The sequence below is a fragment of the Pseudophryne corroboree genome, chromosome 6 (genome assembly GCF_028390025.1).
Source record: "Pseudophryne corroboree isolate aPseCor3 chromosome 6, aPseCor3.hap2, whole genome shotgun sequence".
In the NCBI taxonomy this organism is placed as follows: Eukaryota; Metazoa; Chordata; class Amphibia; order Anura; family Myobatrachidae; genus Pseudophryne; species Pseudophryne corroboree.
The window spans coordinates 270,649,068-270,665,581 of NC_086449.1; the positions used below are offsets into that span (position 1 = coordinate 270,649,068).

A 16,514-nucleotide genomic window follows, 5' to 3' on the forward strand; every position below is an offset into this window, starting at 1 on the left:
ACTCAGGGGCATCTGTTCCTTCGGTTGGTCAGAGTCCAACGGATCCACAAACACAGCCTATTCTGACAGTAGCCCAGGACTTAATTCTACAGTGCGATACAAACAGGCTGATCGGGACTGGAGCTGATGTCACACGCCCACCCTCAAAATGCCTGGGAACGCCTGCGTTTTTCCTGACACTCCCTGAAAACGGGCAGTTACCACCCACAAACATCCTCTTCCTGTCAATCACCTTTCAAACGCCTTGCGATCAAAATTTTCGCACCATCCTGTCGCTGTTTGGCGACGCGCCTGTGCATTGCTGTTCATGTACAGTCATTCGATAATCGGCTGCTGTGCAAATTCACACAGCAGCGATCAGTTCTGAATCTGGCCCTATGTTACACACAAATTACATTTAACAAGTGGGAGAGGTGGCATTGACCAGATTATTAAACAATAATTATTAACAATTGGGGATTGTTTCTTATTATAAATACAAACATATTGGAGTGTAAAAGCTGAGATCATTCGTGTCAGAAAACACAGTTATAAATTGTCTCTATAGGGCTGTACTTGTTCTATTTTGTATTCAACTGTAAGTCACTCTTTTCCTGTTTTGCTTATTTGTTTATGTACTCTATAATTGGGCACAGCACATCTCTTGGGGTGCCATATAAAGAAAGGATAATAATAATCTGTGGGATGTAATGCAGTCCGAGATCACCAGAGGTGCGAGTTGCTGGACGATTTTGGGTGTGTTTTTAAAAGGACAATCACTTGAAAGGCAAATGGTCCGGGGTCCCTGTTCTGTTGGCCTGTCTATGCGCCCATAGGGTTGCTATGGAATGATGTGCATCCGATGGCTGCATTTTTGTACAAAAGTGTCGGATCACAGATGCCTCCAGAGGGTGTATCAATGCAAATCCCTGCAGGTGCCACATTTCCTCACAGAGGCATTTGTCAGGGAGATCAGTTAAGAGGAGGTTACCGTAGTCCAGTCTTGAGATGACCAGTGAGTGGATAATGGTCTTAGTAGCATCCTCGGTGAGAAAAGGTCTGATCCTGGAAATATTTTTAAGATAAAAATGTCAGGTTTGTGAGAGGTGCTGAATGTGTGGTTTGAAGGAGAGAGATGAGTCAAGGATTATTCTAAGACTGCGCGCTTGGGAGCTAGAGGTGATAGCAGTGCCATCAATAGATAATAAAAGTGTGGGAGGTTGGGAAGATGATCAGCTCAGTCTTAGACATGTTACATTTAAGAAAGTGTTGGGATATCCAAGAAGAGGTAGCTGAGAGACAGTTGGAGATATGAGTGAGGTGAGCAGGGGAGAGGTCAGGGGAGGAAAGGTAGATTTGAGTATTATCAGCATAGAGATGCATGGGAGAAAGATGTCAGAGTTGGTGAGAGGGATGGGGAGGGGTGGTAAGGGATAGGAGATGGCTGGTTGCTGATGGTCTGGTGGCATGGGATGTCCTGACGTATGGAGTCAATCTTGGATGTGAAATAAGCGTCAAAGTCAAGAGCAGATAATGCGGAGGGGAGACGAGGTGGGGGTAGTCAGAGGAGGGAGTTGGGAGCAGCAAAGAGCCGCCAGGGGTTGGAAGACTGGGAGGAGATAAGGGTCTTGAATATGACTGTTTAACAAGGGAAAGGGCAGCACTAAAGGACAAGAGCATAAGTTTGAAATGGAGGAAGTCTGCCTTAGGGCGTGATTTCCTCCACTGTCACTAGGCAGTATGTGAGCATTTTTGAAGATATCTGGTGCATTTGGTGTGCTAGGGTTGAGGTTTTAATCTGCGAGGGTGAATAGTGGTCAGTGGAGCGGCAGAGTCAACAGCAGAAGTAAGGGATGCATTGTCTAGGGAAGTGGCTTGTCCAGGGCATGGGAGAGAGAGAGAGAGAGAGAGAGAGAGAGAGAGAGAGAGAGAATTGAGTAGAACAGGGAGTATGAGCTGTCAATAGCCTCAAAGCAACGCTAGTGATGATATACTTAGAATGTAGAGATGGGGAAGCAGAGAAAGATACGTTAAAAGTGAGCAAGTAGTGGTCATAGAGGGGAAAAGGGAGTTGGAGAAATCAGAAATGTCACAGTGGTGAGTGAAAACCAGATCCAGTGAGCTCCCATTCACATGGGAGGATGAAGAGGTCCTATTTAAATTACCATATTTTAAGTACTTTTTAAACAGTTATGTGACTTTATGGTACAATATTATACATTGCCCTTTATATGTTGTTGACTCACTAAGTTTAACTTTGACTTCTTTGTTTCTTTTGTTTTCCTGTAACTGAAATGTACATATGAAAAAAAAGAAAAATCTTATACAATACAATGTTCTTAATTTCATTGTATACAGTATGTCCTATTGTTTCTGTTTATAAATGTTTATGGCATTGCTACTATATCAGTTTGCATCTAAAACATAGGCCCTCATTCCGAGTTGATCGGTCGCAATGCGAATGTAGCAGAGTTACACACGCTAAGCCGCCGCCTACTGGGAGTGTATCTTAGCTTCTTAAAAGTGCGACCGAAGTAATCGCAATATTGCGATCACAAACCTCGTAGCAGTTTTGGAGTAGCTTCAGACTTACTCTGCCTGTGCGATCAGTTCAGTGCTTGTCGTTCCTGGTTGACGTCACAAACACACCCAGCGTTCGCCCAGGCACTCCCACCGTTTCTCCGGCCACTCCTGCGTTTTTTCCGGAAACGGTAGCGTTTTCAGCCACACGCCCCTGAAACGCAGTGTTTCCGCCCAGTAACACCCATTTCCTGTCAATCACATTACGATCGCCGGAGCGATGAAAAAGCCGTGAGTAAAATTACTTTCTACATAGCAAAGTTACTTGGCGCAGTCGCAGTGCGAACATTGCGCATGCGTACTAAGCGGATTTTCATTGCGATGCGATGAAAAATACTGAGCGAACAACTCGGAATGAGGGCCATAGTGAGTATATATTTCCTTCTCAAAGGCCCCTTCTGACATTTAATGTTAGGTGGCAGACAAAAACTCTAGGTAGCAAAAGAATATTTCACCATGCTATGCTTAATGGTGTACCTTAAAAACTGAAAACACTAACTCTAAGTATATTACTTCTGAACTGGTTGTAATGGTGGATATACATTATACAATTATTGGCCCAATCCACATTTATTGGTGCATCGGGCTGATAATTGCATAGTGTGTAGCCGCGACCGACCACAAATGATTAATCTGTAAGACATGACGAATCGTCCAGCATGTCCAGCAGATCCGATAATTTGTGGGTTGCAAGTCAGACACATCGGGCAGTGTATGCACTGCGTAAAGGGCCGGATTGGCCATAGGACTCATCAGGAAGACTCCTGGTAGGCTGACGTGTCTGTGGGGCCTGTTTTGTGTGTTATCATGTGCCCCAAACCCCACCACACTCAGTACACTGCATTGTCCCCATTCATTCTGTTATTCCATCTCTGCAGTAAGAGCAACTCTGCCATCCAGTGATGCTGCCTTGGCTACACAGTATGTGATACATCTTGTGCTGCTCATGTTGGGTCACTTCTGCAAAATGCTACAGCCTTTTTCTCTGACGTCCCAGTGGATGCTGGGAACTCCGTAAGGACCATGGGGAATAGCGGCTCCGCAGGAGACTGGGCACAAAAGTAAAGCTTTAGGACTACCTGGTGTGCACTGGCTCCTCCCCCTATGACCCTCCTCCAAGCCTCAGTTAGATTTTTGTGCCCGACCGAGCAGGGTGCAATCTAGGGGGCTCTCCTGAGCTTCTTAGAAAAAGTTAGTTTTAGGTTTCTTATTTTCAGTGAGACCTGCTGGCAACAGGCTCACTGTATCGAGGGACTAAGGGGAGAAGAAGCGAACCTGCCTGCTTGCAGCCAGCTTGGGCTTCTTGGCTACTGGACACCATTAGCTCCAGAGGGACCGAACACAGGCCCAGCCTCGGAGTCCAGTCCCAGAGCCGCGCCGCCGGCCCCCTTACAGAGCCAGAAGCAAGAAGAGGTCCGGAAAATCGGCGGCAGAAGACATCCGTCTTCAACAAGGTAGCGCACAGCACTGCAGCTGTGCGCCATTGCTCCTCAGGCACACTTCACACTCCGGTCACTGAGGGTGCAGGGCGCTAGGGGGGGGCGCCCTGAGCAGCAATATAAACACCTTGGCTGGCGAAAATACACCACATATAACCCCCAGGGCTATATGGATGTATTTTAACCCCTGCCAGAATTCAGCAAAAAGCGGGAGAAAAGTCCGCCGAGAAGGGGGCGGAGCCTATCTCCTCAGCACACTGGCGCCATTTTCCATCACAGCTCCGCTGGAAGGACGTCTCCCTGACTCTCCCCTGCAGTCCTGCACTACAGAAAAGGGTAAAAAAGAGAGGGGGGGCACTAATTTGGCGCAGTTTGATAATATCAGCAGCTATAAAGGGAAAAACACATTATATAGTGGTATCCCTGTGTATATATAGCGCTCTGGTGTGTGCTGGCATACTCTCCTTCTGTCTCCCCAAAGGGCTAGTGGGGTCCTGTCCTCTATCAGAGCATTCCCTGTGTGTGTGCGGTGTGTCGGTACGATTGTGTCGACATGTTTGAGGAGGAAAATGATGTGGAGGCGGAGCAATTGCCTGTAATAGAGATGTCACCCCCTAGGAAGTCGACACCTGAGTGGATGGGCTTATGGAAGGAATTACGTGACAGTGTCAGCTCTTTACAAAAGACAGTTGACGACATGAGACAGCCGGCTACTCAGCTTGTGCCTGTCCAGGCGTCTCAAAGGCCATCAGGGGCTCTAAAATGCCCGTTACCTCAGATGGCAGACACAGACGCCGACACGTATACTGACTCCAGTGTCGACGATGAAGAGACGAATGTGACTTCCAGTAGGGCCACACGTTACATGATTGAGGCAATGAAAAATGTTTTACATATTTCTGATAATACAAGTACCACTAAAAAGGGTATTATGTTTGGTGAGAAAAAACTGCCTGTAGTTTTTCCTGCATCGGAGGAATTAAATGAAGTGTGTGATGAAGCGTGGGTTTCCCCCGATAAAAAACTGATAATTCCTAAAAGGTTATTGGCATCATACCCTTTCCCGCCAGAGGATAGGGCACGTTGGGAAACACCCCCTAGGGTGGATAAAGCGCTCACACGCTTGTCTAAACAGGTGGCACTACCCTCTCCTGAGACGGCCGCCCTTAAGGAACCTGCTGACAGAAAGCAGGAAAATATCCTAAAATGTATATACACTCACACGGGAGTTATACTGCGACCAGCAATCGCCTCAGCCTGGATGTGCAGTGCTGGGGTGGCTTGGTCGGATTCCCTGACGGACAATATTGATACCCTAGACAGGGACAGTATATTACTGACTATAGAGCATTTAAAAGATGCATTTCTATATATGCGTGATGCACAGAGGGATATCTGCCGACTGGCATCAAGAGTAAGTGCGCTGTCCATTTCTGCCAGAAGAGGGTTATGAACACGACAGTGGTCAGGGGATGCGGATTCCAAAAGGCATATGGAAGTATTGCCTTATAAAGGGGAGGAGTTATTTGGGGTAGGTCTATCAGACCTGGTAGCCACGGCAACTGCTGGGAAATCCACATTTTTACCCCAGGTAGCCTCTCAACATAAGAAGACGCCGTATTATCAGGCGCAGTCCTTTCGGCCCCATAAGGGCAAGCGGGCAAAAGGTTCCTCTTTTCTGCCCCGTGGCAGAGGGAGAGGGAAAAGGCTGCAGCAAACAGCCAGTTCCCAGGAACAGAAGCCCTCTCCCGCCTCTGCCAAGTCCTCAGCATGACGCTGGGGCTTTACAAGCGGACTCAGGCACGGTGGGGGCCCGTCTCAAGAATTTCAGCGCGCAGTGGGTTCACTCGCAAGTGGACCCCTAGATCCTTCAGGTGGTATCTCAGGGGTACAAATTGGAATTCGAGACGTCTCCCCCTCGCCGTTTCCTAAAGTCTGCTTTACCGACGTCTCCCTCCGACAGGGAGGCGGTATTGGAAGCCATTCACAAGCTGTATTCCCAGCAGGTGATAATCAAGGTACCCCTCCTGCAACAGGGAAAGGGGTATTATTCCACGCTGTTTGTGGTACCGAAGCCGGACGGCTCGGTGAGACCGATTTTAAATCTAAAATCCTTGAACACTTACATACAGAGGTTCAAATTCAAAATGGAGTCACTCAGAGCAGTGATTGCGAACCTGGAAGAAGGGGATTATATGGGGTCTCTGGACCTCAAGGATGCTTACCTCCATGTCCCAATTTACCCTTCTCACCAAGGGTACCTCAGGTTTGTGGTACAGAACTGTCACTATCAGTTTCAGACGCTGCCGTTTGGATTGTCCACGGCACCCCGGGTCTTTACCAAGGTAATGGTCGAAATGATGATACTCCTTCGAAGGAAGGGAGTTTTAGTTATCCCTTACTTTGATGATCTCCCGATAAGGGCAAGTTCCAGGGAACAGTTGGAAGTCGGGGTAGCACTATCTCAGGTAGTGTTGCGGCAGCACGGTTGGATTCTCAATATTCCAAAATCGCAGCTGATCCCGACGACACGTCTTCTATTCCTAGGGATGATCCTGGACACAGTCCAGAAAAAGGTGTTTCTTCCGGAGGAGAAAGCCAGGGAGTTATCCGAACTAGTCAGAAACCTCCTAAAACCAGGCCAAGTGTCAGTGCATCAATGCACAAAGGTCCTGGGAAAAATGGTGGCTTCCTACGAAGCAATCCCATTCGGCAGATTCCACGCAAGAACTTTCCAGTGGGATCTGCTAGACAAATGGTCCGGGTCGCATCTTCAGATGCATCAGCGGATAACCTTGTCACCAAAGACAAGGGTGTCTCTCCTGTGGTGGTTGTAGAGTGCTCATCTTCTAGAGGGCCGCAGATTCGGCATTCAGGACTGGGTCCTGGTGACCACGGATGCCAGCCTGCGAGGCTGGGGAGCAGTCACACAGGGAAGGAATTTCCAGGGCTTGTGGTCAAGCCTGGAGACATCACTTCACATAAATATCCTGGAGCTAAGGGCCATTTACAATGCTCTAAGCCTAGCAAGACCTCTGCTTCAAGGTCAGCCGGTGTTGATCCAGTCGGACAACATCACGGCAGTCGCCCACGTAAACAGACAGGGCGGCACAAGAAGCAGGAGGGCAATGGCAGAAGCTGCAAGGATTCTTCGCTGGGCGGAAAATCATGTGATAGCACTGTCAGCAGTGTTCATTCCGGGAGTGGACAACTGGGAAGCAGACTTCTTCAGCAGGCACGACCTCCACCCGGGAGAGTGGGGACTTCATCCAGAAGTCTTCCACATGATTGTAAACCGTTGGGAAAAACCAAAGGTGGACATGATGGCGTCCCGCCTCAACAAAAAACTGGACAGGTATTGCGCCAGGTCAAGGGACCCTCAGGCAATAGCTGTGGACGCTCTGGTAACACCGTGGGTGTACCAGTCAGTGTATGTGTTCCCTCCTCTGCCTCTCATACCCAAGGTTCTGAGAATTATAAGACGGAGAGGAGTAAGAACTATACTCGTGGCTCCGGATTGGCCAAGAAGGACTTGGTACCCGGAACTTCAAGAGATGCTCACAGAGGATCCGTGGCCTCTGCCTCTAAGAAGGGACCTGCTCCAGCAAGGACCCTGTCTGTTCCAAGACTTACCGCGGCTGCGTTTGACGGCATGGCGGTTGAACGCCGGATCCTGAAGGAAAAAGGCATTCCGGAGGAAGTCATCCCTACCCTGATCAAAGCCAGGAAGGATGTAACCGCAAAGCATTATCACCGCATTTGGCGAAAATATGTTGCGTGGTGCGAGGCCAGGAAGGCCCCAACGGAGGAATTTCAACTGGGTCGATTCCTGCATTTCCTGCAAACAGGAGTGTCTATGGGCCTCAAATTGGGATCCATTAAGGTTCAGATTTCGGCCCTGTCGATTTTCTTCCAGAAAGAACTGGCTTCAGTTCCTGAAGTTCAGACGTTTGTCAAGGGGGTGCTGCATATACAGCCTCCTTTTGTGCCTCCAGTGGCACCTTGGGATCTCAATGTAGTTTTGGGGTTCCTCAAATCACATTGGTTTGAACCACTTAAATCTGTGGATTTAAAATATCTCACATGGAAAGTGGCCATGCTGTTGGCCCTGGCTTCGGCCAGGCGAGTGTCAGAATTGGCGGCTTTATCCTGCAAAAGCCCCTATCTGATTTTCCATTCGGACAGGGCGGAATTGAGGACTCGTCCTCAGTTTCTCCCTAAGGTGGTGTCAGCGTTTCACCTGAACCAACCTATTGTGGTGCCTGCGGCTACTAGGGACTTGGAGGACTCCAAGTTGCTAGACGTTGTCAGGGCCCTGAAAATATATGTTTCCAGGACGGCTGGAGTCAGAAAATCTGACTCGCTGTTTATCTTGTATGCACCCAACAAGCTGGGTGCTCCTGCTTCGAAGCAGACTATTGCTCGTTGGATTTGTAGTACAATTCAGCTTGCACATTCTGTGGCAGGCCTGCCACAGCCAAAATCTGTAAATGCCCACAAGGAAGGTGGGCTCATCTTGGGCGGCTGCCCGAGGGGTCTCGGCTTTACAACTTTGCCGAGCAGCTACTTGGTCAGGGGCAAACACGTTTGCTAAATTCTACAACTTTGATACCCTGGCTGAGGAGGACCTGGAGTTCTCTCATTCGGTGCTGCAGAGTCATCCGCACTCTCCCGCCCGTTTGGGAGCTTTGGTATAATCCCCATGGTCTTTACGGAGTTCCCAGCATCCACTAGGACGTCAGAGAAAATAAGACTTTACTTACCGATAATTCTATTTCTCGTAGTCCGTAGTGGATGCTGGGCGCCCATCCCAAGTGCGGATTGTCTGCAATACTTGTACATAGTTATTGTTAACTAAATCGGGTTATTGTTGTTGTGAGCCATCTTTCCAGAGGCTCCTCTGTTATCATGCTGTTAACTGGGTTCAGATCACAAGTTGTACGGTGTGATTGGTGTGGCTGGTCTTACCCGGGATTCAAAAATCCTTCCTTATTGTGTACGCTCGTCCGGGCACAGTATCCTAACTGAGGCTTGGAGGAGGGTCATAGGGGGAGGAGCCAGTGCACACCAGGTAGTCCTAAAGCTTTACTTTTGTGCCCAGTCTCCTGCGGAGCCGCTATTCCCCATGGTCCTTACGGAGTTCCCAGCATCCACTACGGACTACGAGAAATAGAATTATCGGTAAGTAAATTCTTATTTTTAGTTCCCAATCTGCCCCTGGTCTCAGACACAACTGCAGCAAAAGACGCAAGGAAGGCCACAAATGTGTGCAATCAGGCCCTATGTGGAGGGATCCCACCCTTTCAACAGACTACACCCCCTCATCAGACCGCATCCCCATTAGGGCTGCTTCCACAAATTTCCCGGGCTGGTTTTCCATCCCAACCTGCCCCTGACTGCGCCTGCCCGAGCAACTGACATTTCCCCTGTTTTTTCACAGGGGAGGAACAGGAAAATGTCTCCTCCTCAGGGGTGGAAACTAAAGCAGATATTTTGTAGCCAAAACACTGTGAGAGATCTCACATTGTATGGCCACAATATCTACTTGTGTCAAGCTGTCAGATAAAATGTCTACTGGTCTGACACATTTTAGCTGGTATGCCCAGCTTTATACATATAATAAAATGCAGAAATTATATACACATTGTATGGCAACTGCATTTTTTTGTTTTTAACTATTCTTCTAATACATCATCATTACTATATCTTTTTATTAGCCTCAGCAAGATGAGCAAAACCATCTCTTTGACCGCATCTCAGACACTTTTGTTACCCTGTTCTGCAGTGTTCCACCTGATGTCAGAGACTCTTTTTTCAAGGTAATTTAATTGCAAATTTCTGTTTGTTCTAAGTACTGTACAGCTGTGCTTTACTCCTGTCTCAAAATTACTGAGTACTGTATTTAGGGGTAATTCAGACCTGATAGCTGTTGTGCGAATTCGCAAGGTGGCCGATTATCGAACATCTGCGCATGCATACGGATCGTAATGTGCACACATAATGCTAATCTACGAAAGAAATCAGTATCTTTTTTATGGCTAGACAAACGCAGGTTGATTGACAGGAAGCGGACGTTTGGGGGTGGTAACTGGCTGTTTTCTGTGAGTGTCAGGAAAAATGCAGGCGTTCCCAAGTTTTTAGGGAGGATGTGTAACATCCGTTCCGGCCCAATCATCCTGTTTCTTTCGCATTGTAAGGGTAAGTCCTAGGCTAAGCACAGACTGGAAAAAACTTTAGATGGTGAGTGAGTTGCAAATGGATTTGCAGCTGTCCGGTCTTTGCAGAGCCTCGCAACTGCAGAGCTCCCACACCCCACCCCGGTACACTGCAGCTTGCGGGTGGGACAGTGCCCAAAAAACATAACTGTTCCATAAAAATAGGGACAGGTGGGAAGTATGTGTATACACCAGTGGTTCTCAAACTGTGTGAAGTGGCACCCTGTGGTACCTCGGGACACTTGCAGGGTGTCTTGGATGGGTGTCCATGAGCAATTCAAATTATTTATAGTCAATGTAATAGGCTAAACCAGTGCTGGTAGCTGCCAATCATAACATATGTGGACAAACAGAAGCAACTCTTGTCCCTCACCACATAACTGAACCTAAGGATGACATATAAATATTAAATTTCATATTTCTTTCTAAATTACTCAATAAGAAACTTTTGGCCCACGGTGCTGTGCAAAACATTCTGATACTCTAGGGCGCCCTGATTCAGAAGAGTTTGGAAACCAGTGTTATACACGTTACACTACACTGTAAAGCCACATAAACACATAACGCCACACACACACACACACACACACACACACACACATATAATTTCCACCAATGTGCCTCTTAAACATGTGTTCGTTGTTTTTATAATGCATTCTGTAAAACAGTACAGGTATATTCCCAATTTGAAGCACACACACAGACCATAGATTACACTCACAAACTGCCACTCCCGCTCCCCCCCTCTGCTCCCCAATACTCAGACTGCAGATTACACTCACTGACCAGAGCTGTTTTTTGCGATGGGCGAGACATGCAGTCGCACGGGTCACCCAACGTGGCTGTTGGTGCTCCCCCTCCTTCCCATCATTACTACTCCGCTCCGGGGGCGCAGTTTCACCTAATGATGCACTTCCGTCGTGACGTCACAACGCAAATGCGTCATTACATGAAACTCCACCCCCGGAGTGGAGTAGTAATGATGGGGAGGAGGGGGAGCCAGGACACTTGACAAACAGGCCGGGGGCCGGGAGAATGAGAAGAGAGATGATGGCAGGCAGGCACAATGAACACACCAAAAAGAACTACACAGCCCTGGCAACTGACATTACACTGTGTAATGTCAGTTGTCAGGGCTGTGTAATTTACACAGCCCTGGCAACTGGCATTACAAAGCCATGAGAACTGGCATTACACAGCCTTGGCAACGATCATGACACCCTTCCCAGAGCATGAAACCCATGGCAACCAGCATGACACCCAGTGCGTGAAACCCTTGGCAACGAGCAGTTCATTTAAAAGTAATTAGAAGCTTTACTGTAGGGCATCATGTATCAAGGGCATTGTGGTGTGTGGCATAATATGGTACAGTACTGTGTGGTGCTTAATGTGGTGGAATTCCCCCCCCCCCCCCCCCTGTGGTGGCCGTGATTTGTTGGTGCAGGGTTAAAAACTGGGGTGTACGGTAGTCTTTTCAAGCAAGACCACGCCCATATGGGTGAGGCCACGCCCAGTTTAGAGAGGCCATATCCCCTTGCTGGAATTGCGCGCGCCTCTGAGGGTGTGTGTATGCATTTTTAAATCTGGCACTGGGAGCCAAATTGCCTAGAAACGACCCTAACACTGACTGACACTGTTCCCTCCCCTATACACACTCTGACTGTACATTACACACAGAGCCTGCCTCTCTACACTATACTGCACACCACACTTTACCATGCACCTGTAGTAGTGGCAGTGGAAGTAAATTAGGTGCTGTCCAGACATCCTGACATGCAAAGTCCCATAAGAGCTGCCTGACATCTGCTCGACCAACTTAGTATCTGTGAGAAGTGAGGGTGGTCACGTGACCTTAGTCCCCAACTCCCCCGGGGCCTGTAGCAAAATGTATGAGAGGGGAGGACAGATTTTCCAGCAGGGTGTATGTGATATCATGCTGGCACCGCTGCTGAAGTGAAGAAGTGCCATGAAGAGGAGCAGCCTCTGTGCATCTTGAAGACAAGATGAAAGGGGGCTGGAGAGACAAGAACGGTGGGGAAACTGCTGGAGGGATACAGGGCATGGAGATGCTAGAGGGATACAGGCGGTGAGCTGCTGGAGTGACAGAGGCAGAGATGTGAATAAGGGGCACACTGTGGGCATTGTGTGTAAGGGACACTACTACTGTGGGAATTCTGTATATAAGCAGCATCAATACTGGGGGCATTATGTGTATAAGTGGCACTATTATGGTCGTTACGTGTAAGGGACACTACTATTGTGGTCATTGTGTGTAAGGGGCATTACTATTGTGGGCATTGTGTGTAAGGGTCACTACTACTGTGGGAATTCTGTATATAAGTGGCAATACTACTGTGTGCATTATGTGTATAAGTGACACTACTGTGGTCATTATGTGTAATTGTGGGCATTATGTGTAAGGGGCACAACTGTAGGCATTGTATCTAAGGGGCACTACTGTGTGGCATAACATGTATAGAGGGTACCATTGTGTAGTGCAATGTGAATAAAGGACACTACTGAGTGATGTAACCTGAATAATTACTATGTGGTGTAATATTAACCAGGAGGGTACTATTATGTGACCATGTTGCTCCTTTGTGAGATCAATGTCCCTTTATAAAGTATGGCACTAATTTCTAGTTTGGAGGGGGGTGCCGAAAACACTAGCATTGGCCCTAGCTCTGCTTAATGTGAGGGGAGGGGAGGGTAGGTGGCGGGGTAAATGAGTTCCCCCACCTCTCCAGGACCACTTTAAGACCTGTTACTGGCCTGTAGCTACAAGTTGATATAAGATTTATAGTAACTTCCAGATTTTGAATAACTGTTTCTAAAATGTTTTAATTAGCCAAAACTGGTTATTAAGCCAAAAGATGGTACTGGTACTGTGTTTCTTGGCTTCTTCTCCACTCGTACTATCTGCCTTTAAATGTAAACAGTATTATTTTTAAGCACACATATACATAGAGGTAAATATAGTGGGTATACAGATGGGTCCATGTTTATCTTGACCTATAATAGGATTAACTGAGACTGGGCAGTCGGACTTTATCCCCTGCTGTAATGATAATCCCCTGCTGTATTGTTCTCTGTATTGTATTGCAGCTGAGAACAATAGTTGAAGGGTTTATGTTAATAGACCATGTTGTGCCTAGGCGCAGCAAACTAGCCAAGATAACCGTGGACCCATCTGTATGTAAAATTCTAAAAAAGAAGCGCTTGTAAACTAATTATGAACGCTCATACAGTACCTGTGGAAAAAAACGTGTTAATAATAGTGTGTACAGCTCTTTTAAGAACTTATTAGTATTGGAGGTATTTTGTTATTTAGTAGGTGAAGAGGGTTCCGTTATCTCGTCCGGGTTGTGTTGGTGCTTTATTATACATTAGGATATCAATCTATCTGTCCCTGCTTGCCCTACCTTCCATGAGCCGCTAGCCGCGGCTCACTGTTGTTTTCCCGGCTCTGGTTCCCTCTTGCAGCTTTCAGCGTACGTGGTGCTTAGCAATGACATCACTCCCGAGTCTCCTTCCTCCGTTTGCTCTCTCCAACACGTTTCGGGCTTGCAAGCCCTTTGTCTAGGATCGAGATGTCTCCTGATGGTTACTTTTTATAGTTAAAAAACTTTATTATTCCTCAAAATTTAAAACAGGAAGTAACCAGTCGGATGTAGTTAAAAATGGTGGCAACCATGTGCTAATAATAACCTATGTTATATGGTTTTTTTTTAATGAATTAATAAAACTTGGTATGGCGTTTGTGAATTTACTTAATATGTATAATATGTACATTAATAATAGACCTTATAATAAAAAAGCATTTATATCAATATCTACATTCTACATATATTATATATATATATGCTCCGATATCCTAACCTTTAATTTCCTCCTGGTTTGTCCAATATATTGTTATCCACAAGGACACTCTAGGAGATAAATCACTCCCTCAGATTCACATGTGATTTTTTAATTTATTTGATATATTTTATTGGTCACATTTGATTTAAATTCTGTAACTGGTCATGTAGAGTTATTCTTCGTGGTCCTACAAGCTTTATAATTCAAGCAGTAGTAATTCCCTTTATCTTTTGGTCGGTTTTCTATATCTGTTTTTCGTATGACTTTGGACCAAATTTTGTTTAATATTTTTTGCTTTTGTATATATGATTTGTGGTTTATCTTTTGATGTACGAAGCCAGTTGTCTATCTAATAGTAAAATGTGCCAATGTTTACGTAGGATGTTTTCTAATTGGTGTTGCTGGCTGTTGAACTGAGTGATAAAGGCTGTCTGAAAGCTTTATGTCTATATTGGATCATACCTTTTCTGTCCATGGTTGATGTTTTCTTAATCTCTTTCTCCAATTGTTTAACATCATAGCCTTTATCCACAAATTTCTCCATCGTCTTGTTACTTTGTTGATAGAACATCTCTTCCTGAGTACAATTTCGCTTGACTCGTCTAAATTGGCCCCTGGAATATTTTGGAGCCAGTTTTTATGGTGGTTGCTTGTGTAACTCAGCATGTTGTTCCCACTAACCTTTTTGATATGGTTCCTTGTGTTGATAGTGTTTGCTTGAATGAAACTTTCTAAATTTAGATATGTTACCATGTCTTTGCTGACCGTAGATATAAACTCTAATCCATAGGTGTTGTTCTCCATGTATTTTAAGAATTCTGTGAGTCTATTTTCTGGACCGTTCCATATAATCAGCAAATCGTCAATATGTCTTTTCCACATGACTATATGTTCTCCAAATGGGTTGTTATTCCAGATTTTTTCCTCCTCCCAACTAGCCACGAATAAATTAGCGTAGCTAGGTGCGAAGGAGGAACCTATAGCATTTCCTTTCACTTGATTGTAGAATGTCTTGGTCCCAAAAATATTTTTTATTCAAAATGTATACAGCTAATAAGAAAGTTTACTTGATTTGGTAAATTTGTTTCTTTTAACAGGAAATAGTTACTTGCTTCACATCCTATCATATGATCTATACATGTGTATAATGATCGCACATCAGAAGTGCACAGAATATAATTTTCTTGCCATTCGATTGTGTCTAACAGTTGTAAAATATGAAGAGTATCCTTTAGATAACTTTTTTGTTCTTGAACCAAGTTTTGTAAAAACGAATCCACATATTGAGTTAAATGTGATGATAGAGATCCTATTCCCGAAACTATTGGGCGCCCAGGTGGATTTGTCGGGTCTTTGTGTAACTTCGGCAGTTGGTAAAAGGTAGGAATGTTTGGATATTCGATGTATATGTAATCTATTTCTTTTTTTGTTAAAATTCCAATTTATAAGTCCTCTTCTAGGAGTTCTCGTAACTCCCTTTGGTATACTTTTGTTGGATCTCCTTTTAAAATGTTACAAGTACTGGCATCTGACAATAGTTTTAGGACTTCCTGTTGGTATTGTTCTCTGTCCATTATGACTAGGCCTCCACCCTTATCGGCTGCTTTCAAGATTATGGATTTGTCTTCCTTTAATTCTTGAAGTGCCTGATTTTCTTCCTTTGTTAAGTTATATTTCTTCTTCATATTTACTGTGATGTTCTGAATATCTTTTTCTACTAATCTTTGAAATGTCTATATGTGTGGACCTTTTACATATGAAGGGAAAAAGGTTGATGTTGGTTTGTACTGACTATGCATGAAAGGATCTTGTGAATCTGTTATTTTTGTATTAGTTGGTTTGTCTGAAAAAACTTTTTACTGCATAATTTTCTTAGGAATTTTTGGGTGTCAATAAACATATCAAAGTAATTTGCATTCAAATGTGGTGAACATTTTAAACCTTTCCTTAGTAATGTTATTTGATGTATTGTCAGTTATTTTTTGCTCAAATTGTAAATTCCTTCTTCTTTTGGATCTTTACTCATCTTAGGTGTCATTTCTCTGTCATTCCTTTTCTTCCCACCCCTGACACCCCTTCTCCTGGGGACAGGGCCATTAGTTTTGTTTTTGTTGTCATGGAGTTGGCTTCCAATCTGGGGGTTGTGATTCCTCCAAAAGATCCCCTAAAAAATCCACATTGTCATCATCTTCTATTGAGAGTGACCTCTTCCCATGTTTGGTAATGGCGTTTTTTTGTGTTTTGTTGGTCTCAAAGTTCTTCATTAGAGCCTGGTATTCGTTTCTCTTCCTTCCTTCCTTGCAATTTCCCTTCCTTGATTAAATGAATATGTCTCTAAGGATTGTTTTGTCCTTACGATCATACTGGAAATTTCTGGGATTATAAGGGAGATAGTTCTTTCTCTGTACTGGTGTCTGATGATGTTGTTGTATCAGGGGTT

At 45.3% G+C, this 16,514-nt stretch overlaps 1 protein-coding gene across 10 annotated transcripts in view; it reads left to right on the forward strand.

Moving 5' to 3' along the window:
- The window catches only part of FAM227B (family with sequence similarity 227 member B), a 1,159,103-nt gene that overhangs the window by 364,257 nt on the left and 778,332 nt on the right, over positions 1-16,514 (forward strand). For all 10 annotated transcript variants that reach the window (XM_063926021.1, XM_063926018.1, XM_063926017.1 and 7 more), the window contains one exon: positions 9,716-9,817. In XM_063926021.1, the coding sequence (XP_063782091.1) occupies positions 9,716-9,817 (102 nt within the window). The remainder of the gene's footprint in view (positions 1-9,715; positions 9,818-16,514) is intronic.